The sequence below is a fragment of the Eulemur rufifrons genome, chromosome 30, assembly GCF_041146395.1.
Source record: "Eulemur rufifrons isolate Redbay chromosome 30, OSU_ERuf_1, whole genome shotgun sequence".
Classification (NCBI taxonomy): domain Eukaryota; kingdom Metazoa; phylum Chordata; class Mammalia; order Primates; family Lemuridae; genus Eulemur; species Eulemur rufifrons.
The window spans coordinates 93,458,407-93,475,191 of record NC_091012.1 but is presented as its reverse complement, the minus strand read 5'-3'; the positions used below and the strand labels follow the sequence as shown (position 1 = coordinate 93,475,191).

Genomic DNA, 16,785 nt, shown 5'->3' with positions numbered 1-16,785 from the left:
AATATACAATTACACTAAATTTTATTATAGGTGATATAATAATATATTACATGATTATATAATACTCATATTATTAATTTTAATTATATTATAACTATATTAATATATAATTATATAATATATTAATAATATGTAACTATATGTATAATATATATTTCATATATATAAAACAGAAAATATGGTCAAGAAGGATACGTTCCAAATTCAGGATTGTGTTTGCCGCTGGTGAGATAAAAGAATAGCCCTGGGGAAAGGGGTAAAAGCACAATTCACTACCTCTGTAATGTTTTATTTAGAGAAAGAGCAATGTGAATGAAACAAACATGACAAAATGTTCATCTTGAGGAGGTGGATACAATGATGTTTATTATGTGACTCTGTACTTCTAAATTTGCATGAATAATATTAATAATGAAAATAAGTAATTAGCTTTTTCCCTGCAGCTCCTGTGTTCTTTCAAGGCAGAGAACTTTTTTTTTCAAGTTTCCTACATGATGTTTGTGGCAGCAATTAGCAGTTAAGCATTCACTAGCAGCCTGGGTTAGAGACGTGGAGAGAAACCCAAAGAAAGAAAATGTGAAAACCTGGCATCCAAATAAGCGCCTGGTGTTGCCAGTGTTTCTAGCTTGCTGTGACTTTTGGAGCCTGTATTGAATTCCAAGTTCAGAGTGATGACCTCTGGTAGAGTTTCACCTTTGTGATCCTTTCTTAAAGTTATCACCAATAGTAAGAACCTGGCTACAGCCCAGGAAAAGGTTATACTGCTAGGGTATTTAATCTGCACCACCCCCCCAGACTGCAGAGCTTCCTGGGTCCTGCTTAGACTTATTAACATCTGAAAAGCTTGTCTTTTTCAGATTTACTGAGTACTGGGCCCTTCTCTGATTCCCAAGGGAAAATCCAGTTCTCCTTGGCAGAGCCTCTGCTAAAGACTCAGCCTTTCAGAGAACAAAACAGGAGGCTTCTGGGCCAAGAAAGGATAGAGGGAAAATCTTTATAACCTCCCTACCATTTCTCTTACCTCCAAATGGCCATTTGTGGAAATAAAAAAAAAGACAGTGAGCTTAAAGCCTTCAAACCATAGGAACATAGGCTCCTGCTGTGCCTGTACATAGATCTTCGGGAAATAAAGCAAACAGATTCTGCTGCCTGCATGCAGGAATAATAGCAAACATCTCTTGGGAGCAAATTTGTTTCTTTTGCCACAGGAAAACAATATTCTTCAGAGACTGCCTACTCCCTCACTACTCCATTGCCTCTAGATCCGCTCAAACTTACATAGAAAGGAACCAGAACACTGAAACTTCAAGTGCACATTCTAGCGCCTATTAAATCACAATCACAGTACTTATAATTGTGGCCAAGAAACGCATGCAACTGTGATATAATGTAATAATATGCAGCCAATACGATTCATGTTTTAAAGTATACACACAGGTACACACACACACACACACACACACACACACACACAGAGGCACCTCCACATATGAAAGGGCTGTGACAAAACACATCAAAATGTTCACATTCACAGTGAGTACCTCTCTATCAGGAAACAAATAAATGTTATTAATTTTAGAATAACCCGCACCAACTTCTGAGATCTCCTAATCACATTCCTAAGGACCAATGTTGACAGGAAAGTTTTCCCTAATTCAAATAAAATTTTCTACTCTGGTCAATACAATCTAATGCAATCCTAATCTAATATTGCTGTGAATAGTTATCCAAAAAGATAGTTGCCTCTCTAATTCTTAAAGTCCACTAGGAAAGCAAATCCTACAGCTTTCAACAGTCACTGAATTTCATACCTAACAGCACATCTTAAACTAAGTGACTAATGTGGGGAGCATATTTTAAAGATTTTTTTTTGGTAAAAACAATAATTTTATTTTTTATTTTTTTCTAATTATACAAACCTCTAGTAAAAAGTGCAAACTTAAAAATGGAAAGGTTAAAGTCCGGTAATGAAGCATGACTTCCCCTATGTCACAGAATTAACCAGTTTAGTGTCAGAGCTAACTGCTAGTAATAACATGCTTTAACTACCTACATATGACAAGACTTGACTTTGTGCTTTTGTTGGTGAAAAGGTAGAAGGGTACAAAAAATGCTCTTAGCATTTTAATATCACCATTTTTCCCCTAGTTCTGTTGGTTTTGATGTAATTTGATTTTTATGCACTTGGATTTTGATGTAGATAGATGTTTCACATAGATTTTGATGTAATTAGATTTCGATGTTGAATTTCAATGTTTGAATTCCAACACAACTGGAAAGCTAAGTTGGATTTCTAAATAATTCTATCACTACTTGTAAAGTGGTTAAGGATTAAATAAGATAACATATATAAAGTTCTTGACCCAGAACAAGTGCTCAATGAATTGTGGTTCCATTGCTCACAATAACACTTTATGTGTGCATACAAGCTTAACAGTCTACCAAGGTGCTTTGACATAAACTCTAGTCTCACAACAACTACATGAGTTAAGAAAAAACAAATATTCTTCTTCATCTCCTTTAAAACAAGGAAAAGGGGACTCAGATAAGATAAGTAAGTTGCCCAATATCACCCCAGACCTGGCCATTAAAGCTCTAATACTCACAGGAAGTCCTCAGACCCCAAAGACAATACTACTCTTTCCCTATGCTAGTGGTTCTCAAACTTCATAGAATCACCTGGAGAGATGATGGGCTTGTTAAAACACAAACTGCTGGGCCCCACCCCCACATTTACTGATTCAGCAGAAGTAGAGAGGTTCCTGAGAATTTGCATTTCTAACATTTTACCAGGTGATGCTGATGCTGTTGGTCTAGAAACCATACTTTGAGAACCACAGGACTATGTCATGCTGACATGCTAGGAAGACTTAGTCTAACATGGACTAAGACCTCTGCAGTAACATTTCTCCTATCTACAGTATCACATAATGTCAGAGCTGCAAGAGACCTTTGAAAGGATCCTGCTCAATGATTATAGTTCCTGTTTCATTATTAGAGTAACATGGTACAATTTTTTAAAATTACCTTTGCCTAGGCACCACCATCAGAGATGCTTATTTTAATTGTATAGGGTGAGACCCAGGTTCTACTGGGAGAATCCTTTGCCAGCAGACTCACCTTACAAGAAATATTGAAGGTCTTCTTCAGTCTAAAAGCAATTGACCACAGACAGTAATTTGAATTCACATGAAAAACTAAGATCTCTTATAAAGGCAATTTTATAATAATAAAAGACTATGACTGCATGTATCTTTTCCTTTCTTCTCTTAGCTGATATAAAAAAATTATATTAAATAATATGTATATAATTATATTTAGAGGCCCATAGCAAAAGGAAATATAATACATTTAAAATAAAATCACAAAAAAGTGGGCTAAAGCAACTCTATTATGAAGTAAGGAAATGACACAAAATGGTAATGTGAATCCACAAAAACAAATAAAGAGAACCAGAAATGGTACCCAATAAGGTTAATATAATAAGCTCTATAAATGTGCGCTTATTCTCCTTTCCTTTCTCAACTTCATTAAAAGTTGTAAGAACTTCTAGGGTAATTATTATAATAATGTATCATTGGATTTCTTAATATACAGATGAAATATATATAACAATAACAATTTAATGCAAAAGAAAGTGGTTAAGGAGGAATATAGGAACTAAAAAGGTATGAGACATATAAAAAAAAAAAGCAGCATAAATCCAACCACATCTGTAATTACATTCAGTGTGAATGGATTAAACAATCCAATCAAAAGACAGTGAGTACCAAAATGGAATACAAAAGAAAGAAAACAGCTGTACATTGTCCATAAGAGGAACTATATTACATTCAAAAACACAAATATTTCAAAAGTAAAAGTATGAAAAAGATATAAGAAAGCTGGAGTGGCTATATTAACATCAGACAAAATAGACTTCAAAACAAAAAATGATAATGGAAATCAAGAGGGATATTTTATAATGATAAATAAGTCAATCCATCAAGAAGATATAATAATTATAAACATATATGGACCTAACAACAGAGCCCCCAAATACATGAAGCAAACAATGACAAAATTGAAGGGGAAAATAGATGATTCAATAATAGTTAGAAAATTCAATAACTCATTTTGAATAATGGTTAAAACTGAACAGAAAATCAATAAAGAAATATTAAGACTTGAGTAACATTGTAAGTTAACTAGACTTAACATACATGTATAGAACACTTTACCCAACAACAGCAGAATATATATTCTTCTCATCTGCACATATAAAATTCTCCAGAATATACTATATGCTAGTTCACTAAACAAGCCTCAATAAATTTGAAAGAAGTGAAATCATAGAAAGTATGTTTTATGACCACATAGAATAAAATTAGAAATCAATAACAGAAAGATGGTTGAGAAATTTACAAATATATGAAAGATAACCAGCATACTACTAAATAGTAAATAGGTAAAACAAGAAATCACAAGGAAAATTAGAAAATATTTTGAGATTAAATTAAAATAAAAAGACACAACATATAAAAACTTAAGGCATGTGGCTAAAGCAGTGCTTAAAGTGAAATGTACAGCTATAAATGCTTATATTAAAAAAGAAGAAAGATCTCAAATGATTCACCTAACCTTCACCCTTAAGACACTGGAAAGAGAAAAGAGAAAAACAAAATAAACCTACAGCAAGCATATGTAAGGAAATAATGATTACAGGAGAAATTAATGAAATAGAGAACAAAAAAACAATAGAGAAAAATAACAAAATCAAAAGTTAGTTATTTGAGGCAGGGTGTGGTGGGTCATGTCTGTAATCCTAGCACTCTGGGAGGCCGAGACAGGAGGATCACTTGAGGTCAGGAGTTCGAGACCAGCCTGAGCAAGAGCAAGACGCCATCTCTACTAAAAATAGAAAAAATTAGCTGGGTAAGGTGGCGGGAGCCTGTATTCCGAGCTACTCCAGACGCTGAGGCAGGAGGATTGCTAGAGCCCAGGAATTTGAGGTTGCTGTGAGCTAGGCTGACACCAGGGCACTCCAGCCTGGGCAACAGAGAGAGACTCTGTCTCAAAAAAAAAAAAAAAGGTTAATTCTTTGAAAAAGTTGACAAAATTAACAAGCTTCTAGCTAGACTGACCAAGGAAAAAGAGAGAAGGCTCAAATAACCAAAGTCAGGATTGCAAGGTGAGACATTAATATAATCTTATAGAAATGAAATAATTATTAGGGAATGCTATGCACAAATATATGCCAAAAACTATCTATATTTTTGGACATGGTATTATATACACAAAATCCAATGGAATCCAGTTTAAAAAAAACTATTAAAGCTAATAAATACATTTAGCAAGTTCACAGGATATAACATCAATATACAAACACAAGTTATATTTTTTAACTAGTAATGAACAATCCAAAAATCAAATTAAGAAAACAGTTCCATTTACAATAGCCTAAAAATAAATTTAACAGGCCAGGCACAGTGGCTCCCCCCTATAATCCTTGCACTTTGGGAGGCCAAGGCAGGAGAATTGCTTTAGGTCAAGATTTCAAGACCAGCCTGAGCCAGGGCAAGACCCTGTCTCTACAAAAAAACAGAAACATTAGCGAGGCATGGTGGCTTATGCCTGTAGTCCCAGCCACTCAGGAGGCTGAGGCAGGAGAATCTCTTAAGCCCAGGAGTTTGAGGTAGCAATGAGCTATGATGACGCCACTGCACTCTAGCCAGGGCGAAAGAGCAAGACTCTAAGCTGGAAAGGAGAAAAGAAAGAAAAGAACGAAAGAAAGAGAGAAACAGAGAAAAAGAGAGAGAAGGAAGGAAGGAGAGAGAGAAAGAAAGAAAAATTAATTTAACAAATTAACACAAAACTTGTACACTAGAAACTACAGAAGACTGATAAAAGAAATTAAAGACCTAAGTAAATGGAAAGGCATCCCATGTTCATGTATCAGAAGACATAATATTGTTAAGATGGAAACAGTTCCCAAATTATTCTACAGATTCACTGCAGTCTCTTATCAAAATGCCAGCTGTCATTTTTGCAAAAGTTGACAAGCTGACCTGAAAATTAATATGGAAATTAAAGGGACCAAAAATATTCAAAACAACCTTGATAAAGAACAATGTTGGAGAATTCACACATCTTAATTTAAAACCTTACTACAGGCCAGGCGCGGTGGCTCACACCTGTAATCCTAGCACTCTGGGAGGCCGAGGCGGGCAGATTGTTTGAGCCCAGGAGTTTGAGGTTGCTGTGAGCTAGGCTGACGCCACAGCACTCTAGCCCCCGCAACAGAGTGAGACTCTGTCTAAAAAAAAAAAAACCTTACTACAAAGCTACAGTAATCAAGACTATGTGGTCTTGGCATGAAGATAGACATATAGATCAAGAAAATAGGATTCGGCCGGGCACGGTGGCTCACGCCTGTAATCCTAGCACTCTGGGAGGCCGAGGCGGGTGGATCGCTCGAGGTCAGGAGTTCGAGACCAGCCTGAGCAAGAGCGAGATCCCCCGTCTCTACTAAAAATAGAAAGAAATTATCTGGCCAACTAAAATATATAGAGAGAAAAAATGAGCCGGGCATGGTGGCGCATGCCTATAGTCCCAGCTACTCGGGAGGCTGAGGCAGTAGGATAGCTTGAGCCCAGGAGTTTGAGGTTGCTGTGAGCTGGGCTGATGCCACAGCACTCACTCTAGCCCGGGCAACAGAGTGAGACTCTGTCTCAAAAAAAAAAAAAAAGATAAGAAAAAGAAAATAGGATTAGTAGTCCAGAAATAAAACTGCACATTTGTGGTCAATTCATTTTCAACAAAGGTGCCACAATAATTCAATACAGAGAGAATAGTCTCTTCAACAATTGGTGCTGGCACAAACGGATATTACCTGAAAAAGGATGAAGTTGGACCACTACCTCACACCATACACAAAAGTTAACCCAAATGGTTAACAGACTTAAATGCAAGATCTAAAACTATAAAACTCTTAAAACATATGCCTAAATCTCATGACCTTGGATTGTGCAATGATTTCTTAGATATGACATCCAAAGCAACAAGAGAAAAAAATATTTAAAAATGAAAGAATAATATAATTAAAATTTCACCATTTTGCAACCCATAATTAAATAACAGATCTAGACAACAGCTGCTAAAACCATTAGGTGAAAGAAAAGCTGATAGGAAATTTCATAATGCAAGGATCAAACTGAAAATCCCTACACAAAGTGATCAATAAAATCACATCAAAAAGAGACAACCAGATATTATGTACCTTCTGATGTAAGGCAATAGAAACCACACAGTATCCAAAGGAAAAAAAACTAAACCAAAATCTGATCAAACATCTAGATCTAACTACAATCCCACAGAAAATATGAGACAGAGAAATATGTTAAATGACAAAATGGTAATGGGATCAGTAAAATGCAGAATATGGCAAACTCTATAGGTCAAGCTACCAATTTTTTCAACAAGGAAATTGTAGGGGGGAAAGATGAGAGGGAATTTTAAAAAAAACATATCAACCCAATGAAGTGTATGGATCTTGTTTGAATCCTGAATTTCAAATCAAGAAATTTGAATATTTACTCTTTATTTGATGATATTAAGAAAATATTTTTAATTGTTTTAGGTGTGACAAAGGATTGTACCTATTTTTTTAGAGTTCTCATTTTGTGAGGTAAATACTACAATGTAATACATTATTTAAGACTTGCTTCAAAATAATCCAATGGGGAAAGGAAAGGTGGGTGTACAGATAAAAATCAAAGTGGCCATGAGATTAGAATTGTTGAAGCAGCACTTATGGGTACATTGGGTTCATTATATTGGTCTCTCTACTTTTGTGTATGTTTGAAATTTTCAACAATGAAATGTTTTTTTTAAAAAATGAATACAAGTATATACAATAAAAAATAAATTAGACTAAAAATGTAAAAGAAGGCAGTTATAAAAGATCACATGTTTAATTCCATTTACATGAAAAACAGAAAATAGGCAAATCTACAGATACAGAAAATAAATTAGTGATTGTATGGAATTGTGGGGTTGAAGGAAAATGGGTAAGGACGGCTAATGTATATAGGATTTTTAATGCTCTAAAATTGATTGTGGTGATTGTGGTAAAACTCTGTGATATGTTAGAAACCATTGAAGTGTATGCTTTAAACAGGTGAATTGTATGGTATATGAATTATATCTCACTAAAGTTGTCATATGAAAAAAATTCACACGGGTTGTAATGAGGATAAAAATATCTAAAAAGGCTCCTGAAGGAGATGATAATGAGGAAAAGGTTGAGAAACACTGACTCAGACAATGGCTATGAAAGCCATTTGTCTATAGGAAAGCAGTATTTGCCACATCTTGAATAGTCCTTGGGATGAATGGCATAGTTATAACCTCACTGGACCACACACTGAAGTATTTCCCATCTTAAAACAAAAAGAATCTTCCCTTGACCCCTCAACTGGCTGTAATTATTGATCTCTCTCATCTCTTCACCTTTAAGAGTAGTCTATATTTTTGCCACTCAAAAAGTGTGGGCCTGGCCGGGCACGGTGGCTCACGCCTGTAATCCTAGCACTCTGGGAGGCCGAGGTGGGAGGATCGCTCGAGGTCAGGAGTTGGAGACCAGCCTGAGCAAGAGCGAGACCCCATCTCTACTAAAAATAGAAAGAAATGATCTGGACAGCTAAAAATATAAAGAAAAAATTAGCCAGGCATGGTGGCACATGCCTGTAGTCCCAGCTACTCGGGAGGCTGAGGCAGGAGGATTGCTTGAGCCTAGGAGTTTGAGGTTGCTGTGAGCTAGGATGACGCCACGGCACTCTAGCCTGGGCAACAGAGGGAGACTCTGTCTCAAAAAAAAAAAAAAAAAAAGTGTGGGCCCCAGACCTACTGAATCAGTCTTCACTCACATCACATCCCAGGTGATTCATATGCACATTCAAGCTTGGAAAACACTGTTACAGCCAGCCTATCAATTTAGTAAGTCCTGACAAAGGTGTAAGGATATGATGACAGCCTGAAGGTATGGTGGCCAGGTCAACCCCATTTTTGGAAAGGTAAAATTTGTAGTCTAACTTATTTGACACTGCACCTGTTTAAACATTATTCTAAGAATGGAAAGACAGACAAAACTTACATGAAGATCCAGTCTCTTTTACTGGCCAACCAATGGCTGTTTTCTCAGTTGCACATTTAAAAGAAGCCCCAAAGTATACACAAAATTTATGTAAGAAATAATAAAAATACATAAAACTGTTAATTAGACAAGAACACAGTGAAATAGCAGAGAGTTTTTTTTTTTTAAAGATGAACCTCAATGCTTATAGAGCTATAAGAAAACACATATACTTTTAAAATTACTGCTGGTACCATAAATTATTATAACCTATGACATTCATTCATTCAATTAATATTTATTCAGTACTTTGCACCAAGTACCGTGTTAGGTGCCAGAGATACCACGGGGATCAAGACAGACATCATTCCTGCCCTTCTGGAATTTACAATCCAATGAGGAGAAAGTAATTATACTTTGATTTGCTAAATCCATTACATAAGATTTTCTTATTTAAACTTCAAACACCTCTGTAGGGTACAAATTATTATTCCCATTCTGCAAATAAAGAAAGTAGGGCTCAGAAAGGGGAACACACTTGAGAGAGGTCACAGAGCTGGTAAGTGATACAGCCAGCATTCTAACCAAGGTCTGTATTGAACCACTGTGCAAACTTCCTCTCAAGAGAATGGAATTCAGTTTGGCAAAAGCCTCTAAATTACCTATACCCTTTGACCCATTAACCCTCAGTGAGAATGTGTATCCTAAGGAAATAATTTTAAAGGAGGTTAAAAATCTAGATGTATAAAAATTCACATAGCATTACTCAAAATAGCAAAATAAATAACAACCTAAATGTCCAAAAACAGAAATTAATTCATGAAAAAATCTCAGCAGAGATGAGTTTTACAAAAAACTCTCAAAATTGGCAATCTTTGAATAAAGTCTATGATTAAATGATGGTATTATATCAATGTTCATTTCCTGATTTTCATAATTGTGCTATGGTTGTGGTTGCTTAAGCAAATGTCACTATTTTTAGGAAACACACTGGAGGACTTAGAGGTAAAGATGCATCATGTCTGTCACTTACTCTCAAAAGTTTCAGAAAAAATAAAGTAGAAAGAGAGAAAAAATAATAAAAAAGTTAACATTTGAGGCAACTAGGTGAAGAATATGAAATTTATATAGGAATTCTCTGTACTATTTTTGTAACTATTCTATAAATCTGCAATTATTTAAAAATATAAGTTAATGAAAAACCTCAAAATTGTTTTTATATCATAACCATATTATTTTCTTTAAAACTAGAAAGAGGTTGGGCGTGGTAGCTCCCACCTGTAATCCTAGCACTTTGGGAGGTTGGAGGATTGCTTGAGGCCAAGAGTTCGAGACCAGCCTGAGCAACATAGCAAGATCCTGTCTCTACAAAAAATTGAAAATAAAATAAAATAAAACTAAACTGGAGGCTGGGCGAGGTGGCTCACGCCTGTAATCCTAGCACTCTAGGAAGCCGAGGCAGGAGGATCGCTTGAGGTCAGGAGTTTGAGACCAGCCTGAGCAAGAGCGAGACTCCCATCTCTACTAAAAAAAAAATAGAAAGAAATTAGCCGGACAACTAAAAAATATATAGAAAAAATTAGCCGGGCATGGTGGCGCATGCCTGTAGTCCCAGCTACTCAGGAAGCTGAGGCAGGAGGATCACTTGAGCCCAGGAGTCTGAGGTTGCTGTGAGCTAGGCTGACACCACAGCACTCTAGCCCGGGCAACAAAGTGACTGTGCCTCAAAAAAAAAAAAAAAAAAACTAAACTGGAAAGAAATATAACACAATATTAACAGTGGTTGCTATGGACTGAACATGTCTTCCCAAAATTCATATGTTGAAGTCCTAAACTCTCAGTATGATCATATTTAAAGGTGGGGCTTTTGGGAGGTGATTAGATTTAGATGAGGCCATGAAGGTGGAACCCCATGCTGGAATTATTGCCCTTATAAGATGTATAAGAGACCAGCACACACTGCCTCCACCATATGAGGATATAGCAAGAAGGCAAATGAGGAAGACGGCCCAGACCAGACACTGATTCTGCCAGCACCTTGATCTTGAACTTCCCAGCCTCCAGAACTGTGAGAAATAAATTTCTGTTGTTTATAAGCCACTCAGTCTACGGTATTTTTTTATAGCAGCCAGAATGGACTAACACAGTGGTTGAATTACAGTGGAGTCATTCTGAAGTGATTTGTTTTACTCTTCTCATTTTCCAGGCATTTTATGTACTTATATTGCCTTTATATTGGAAAAATGCATTAAAAAACAAATATATAAAACACACATGGATAAAATTCAACAAGGACATAATTTTTTTTTAAAACTATGCTTATGGGTAAAAATATTTTCAATCTTATTAGAATAATGTTTTAAAAGTAAATAAATAAATGTCCTTTTTAAAGAAACCACAGAGATTACTATCAGCACAGGTACAAACTGCATAGCCTTGAAATACACATACTGTCATATTTGGAGGCATCCCAGATGAAATAAAATAGCAGTAGAGTCCTCTGAGCACTGAATGAAAGACATGGTTCTTAGAACCGATGAGCTAAGGAGACAGGTAACCAAGAAGACAAACCTCTACTAATAGGAGGCTGTATCAAAGAACAATAGAGTCCAATGAGAAATGAACCAGCCAAGAAACAACCATGCAATTGGAGAGAAAACAAAGGCATCTGCATAAACGAAAAGCACAGAATGTCCATCAGTCTGTACCATGGAACAATCTAATTAGGAAATAAGGAGAGAATGAGGGTCTCTCCTGGAATGCAGCAAATGGCTGGCAGGAGTGGCTGCTTTAGCAGAATGCTAAAACTGCCCTTAGAAAGTAGGATATTAGATGCTTGGCGGTGGTCACTGCGCAGATAGGATCCTTCTCGCTCTTGCGCCTCGCTCCGCTTCTCCGCAACCATGTCTGACAAGCCCGATATGGCTAAGATCAAGAAATTTGATAAGTCGAAATTGAAGAAGACAGAAACACAAGAGAAAAATCCACTGCCTTCCAAAGAAACGATTGAGCAGGAGAAGCAAGCAGGTGAGTCGTAATGAGACAACCGCCACCAATATGCACTGGACATTCCACAAGCATTGCCTTCTTATTTTACTTCTTCTAGCTGTTTAACTTTGTAAGATGCAAAGAGGTTGGATGAACTTTAAATGACTGTGCTGTCCCTTTCTCATCAAAGGATCGAAAACTACTGACAACGAAGGCCGGGAGCGCCTGCCTCTCCCATCTGCCTGGCTGGCAGGAAAGGAAAAGAACTTGCATGTTGGTGAAGGACGAAGCGGAGTGGGAAGACAGTGAAATCTAGAGTAAAATCAAGCTGGCCCAAGGTTTCCTGCAGGTTGTAAAATGCAGTTTAATCTGAGTGCCATTTTTTTTTTGTTCAAATGATTTTAATTATTGGAATGCACAATTTTTTAATATGCAAATAAAAAGTTTTAAAACGTGAAAAAAAAAGAAAGTAGGATATTAGCACAGGAAAACCCATGAGAACAACCACTGTAATCTCCAATTTTACACAAGGGGAAACTGAGGCTGAGAGAGGGAGAAGGTCCCTATTAATTGTCCACAATGAGTTACTGGTAGGACCAGGGCTTAATCCCAGGGCAGACCTCTTTCCACCAACCTCAGCTGCTTTCTCCAAAGTGCTGTATGCTGGGAATGTTACTATTTTCACAAGGGTAAACTAAAGCCCCCAAACTATTATACTTCAAATTGTGTTCACTGTAAAAAGGCAACAATGTAATCTCAATTTCTCTCCAGAGAATTCTTCTGGGAAAACAATCCAATTTGTTAAACTACCTTGTGACAATCTCTCATGTGTATATACAACACAGAAACAGGGTGTAAGAAGCAAATGCATTTTTGTGGACCCTTTCACATTTGCAAATATGATTTTTGATACTATATGTCAGAAAAAGGATACATATACCAAGCCTTTCTCCTTCAGCTGGCTCCTGCCTAACCCATTCTCCAGCGTCTTTTAGTAAAATGGCAGGAGGCCTGCGCTCCTTCTAGTATTTGCTCTGCCATTTACAGCTATGTGACCTTGGGCCCTCTCTGGGCTCCATTTCTTCATCAGTAAAAGAGGGGCCTGCACCAGAGGACTTCAAAGGTTTCTCCCAATTTAAACATGTTATGATTCTGTGAACCCTGAATTAACATTGCTATCAGTCAATATGTCAATACCTCTATGTTCCAATGTGTATTTCCTTATAAGAAAACTAGGAACTCTCCTCAGAGAAACTGGCTGGCCCTCGTGGTCTAAATTCAAAATCTAGGCATCAGAAGCTATGAATTCTATTCCTAGCTCTGCAAAGAAGCTCTCTCTGGGTGAACTTTGGAAAAGTTCCAAAGCAAAGAATCAATATATCCCAGGTCAGCCGATCAGTCAGGCTAATGTGTGAAGAACACTAATTTTGCAAGAAACTTTGGTGAGAGAGAAAAGACACATAGATTGTGAAGACAGAAGTTAAGTTTAACAACCAAATGACACTTTAACACAGCAAGATGTCAAGGAATACATGTTGGCCTGGGAATCAGTGGAGTTGGACACCAGTCCTGATGCTGCCAGCTGTGTGCCCTTATAAGAACAAGAGGCCAGAAGCAGGGGGAGTACTACCCTGTACTACACACCCACTACATGCCAGGCATACAAGTTATCTGAAAATGACATGGGAGGACTACCTCCCCAAGATCTCTTCCAGCTTAAATATCCAAATTTCATCCCAATCAGTGTTTGGGGATGAGATAAAGAAGCAGATGGCTTCAATCATGCAAAAGTCATTGCAAATATTTGGTTTTATAACAGGTTTTACAGAAAAATGAGGTTAGTGAAGGTGGAGGGCATAACTAGCAGACTAATTATGCTTTGAGGAGGGAATTAGCAAATGTACAAGTAGAAGATGGGGAGGAAAGAAGATAACAACTATATGAACATGGTCAGAGCAAGAAGCCCATTGAGGTGATCATGAAACATGAGTGAAAAGAAATAACAAAGGGAACAATTTATTAATCATTTACCAAAATAATCTCAACTATCTATAAAATATATGATATGCACACAAAAAAAGACTAGAAGAAAATATGTCCAAAAAAGTGGTTGTTACTGGGACTGTGTGGGATCGTTACTTTCCTGTTTATACTCTTCTATATTTGCCAAATTTCCTTAGGGAGCATGTATTAATATTGCTATTATAGTGGGAAAAACAATAAACCTCATATAAAATGTTTACTCAGCATCTGTTTGGTGTCAGGAATTGTTTTTTGTTTTGTTTTTTTGTTTGTTTGTTTGTTTGTTTGTTTGAGACAGAGTCTCACTCTGTTGCCTGGGCTAGAGTGCCATGGCATCAGCCTAGCTCACAGCAACCTCAAACTCCTGGGCTCAAGCGATCCTTCTGCCTCAGCCTCCCGAGTAGCTGGGACTACAGGCATGCGCCACCATGCCTGGCTCATTTTTTCTATATATGTTTTCAGTTGTCCAGATAATTTCTTTCTATTTTTAGTAGAGACGGGGTCTCACTCTTGCTCAGGCTGGTCTCCAACTCCTGACCTCGAGCAATCCTCCCGCCTCGGCCTCCCAGAGTGCTAGGATTATAGGCGTGAGCCACCGCGCCCGGCCGGTGTCAGCCATTGTGATAGGCACTAGGGCTGCAAAGACAAATAAGAGAGCAACTATTATGGTATAGGAAAGACTTCACCAAAGAGTGACAAGCATTTGGCTGTGACATCAAGGATAAGGTGACATTCACGAAGGTGAGAAGGGAGGAGGAAATTCTAGGCAGAGGAAATAGATAAACAGATAAGGAATCTGGAAGAAAATTAGAAATATTCTGAGAGCCTCAAGCAGTTGGCAAATAGGAGGTGTGGGAAGGAACAGTAATAGATAAAACTGGAGAAGTATAAATACAAGAGAAACTTGGGGCCAATCGCGGTGGCTCATGCCTGTAATCCTAGCACTCTGGGAGGCCGAGGTCAGAGGATTGCTGGAGCTCAGGAGTTAGAGACCAGTCTAAGCAAGAGTGAGATCTCAGCTGTAAAAAATAAATAAATAAATAAATAATTTTTAAAAAGACAAACTGTGGAGAGCCTTGAATGCCACCCAAAGGAGTTTAAATTTCATAAGACCTGTTGTTCGATAGATCAGTAAGGTGACTGGAGTTAACACTGATCTATTACACATTTCAAAATAGCTAGAATAGAACAATTCAAACGCTCGTAGCATAAGCAAAAGATAAATATTTAAGGTGATAGATATCCCAGTTACCCTGATTCAATTACCTGAATGTACCAAATTATCACATGTACTTCAAAAATATGTATGTTATATATCAATAAAAAATAAACATTTTTAAAAAGAAGTTTAAATTTCAATCTATGAAAGCTTGTATAAACCAATGAATAACCAAACCACATTTTCATGGTAGGAAGAGCCTTTAACATACCAAGTATTACCAGGGCATAGGACTGCCTCTTGTCTCTGCCATATTTTCACATCCCTTAGACTTGAGGTCCCCAATCCCCTGGGCTGCAGAGCTCTGCTGCCCCTCTCACACCCCTGTGGAAAAATTGTCTTTCATGCAACCGGTCCCTGGTGCCAAAAAGGTTGAGAACTGCTGCCTTAGACCGCATACTGTCTTTTAGTGACTTCTTTTTTTTTTTTTTTGAGACAGAGTCTCGCTCTTTTGCCCAGGCTAGAGCACCATGGCATCAGCTTAGCTCACAGCAACCTCAAACTCCTGGGCTCAAGCAATCCTCCTGCCTCAGCCTCCCGAGTAGCTGGGACTACAGGCATGCGCCACCATGCCCAGATAATATATATATATATATATATATATATTTAGTCGTCCATACAATTTCTTTCTGTTTTTTAGTAGAGACGGGGTCTGACTCTTGCTCAGGCTGGTCTCGAACTCCTGACCTCGAGCGATCCTCCCACCTCGGCCTCCCAGAGTGCTAGGATTACAGGTGTGAGCCAACGCACCCGGCCCTGTATAGACATTTCTCAAAAGAAAATATACAAATGGCTCATAGATATATGAAAAAATGCTCAATATCATTGATCATCGAAGAGATGCAAATCAAAATGACAATGAGATATCATCTCACTCCAATTAAAATGGCTTTTATCAAAAAGACAGGCAATAACGAATGCTGGTGAGGATGCAGTAAAAGCGGAACCTCGGACAATATTGGGAGGAATGTAAATTAGTACAAACACTGTAGAGAACAGTATGTAGGTTCCTCGGAAAACTAAAAAGTAGACCCATCAATTCCGTTACTGAGTATATATCCAAAAGAAAGGAAATTAATATATCAAAAAGACACGTGCATCCCCATGTTTACTGCAGCACTATTCACAATAGCCAAAATATGGAATCAACCTAAGTGTCTATCAATGGATGAATAGATAAAGAAAATGTGGCATATATACACAATAAACCTTATTCACCCATAAAAAAAGAATGAAATCCTGTCATTTGCAACAACATAGATGGAACCAGAGGTCATTACAAAAAGTGAAATAAGCCAAGCACAGAAAGACAAATATCACATGTTCTCACTCATACGTGGGAGCTAAAAAAGTGAATTTCACGACGATAGTAGATTGGTGGTTACCAGGGAAGTGGGGGGGGATGAAGAGTTGATTAATGGGTACAAATACATAGTTTGATAGA

General features: G+C 37.4%; 2 protein-coding genes across 2 annotated transcripts in view; one reads left to right on the top strand and one right to left on the bottom strand.

The window, feature by feature from the left end:
* The window catches only part of OPHN1 (oligophrenin 1), a 310,055-nt gene that overhangs the window by 231,864 nt on the left and 61,406 nt on the right, over positions 1-16,785 (bottom strand). The window lies entirely within an intron of this gene.
* On the top strand, positions 11,973-12,249 carry LOC138378564 (thymosin beta-4-like). The gene has a single exon (XM_069463892.1). The coding sequence runs from the start codon at positions 12,016-12,018 to the stop codon at positions 12,148-12,150; it is 135 nt and encodes a 44-aa protein (XP_069319993.1). The 5' UTR covers positions 11,973-12,015; the 3' UTR covers positions 12,151-12,249.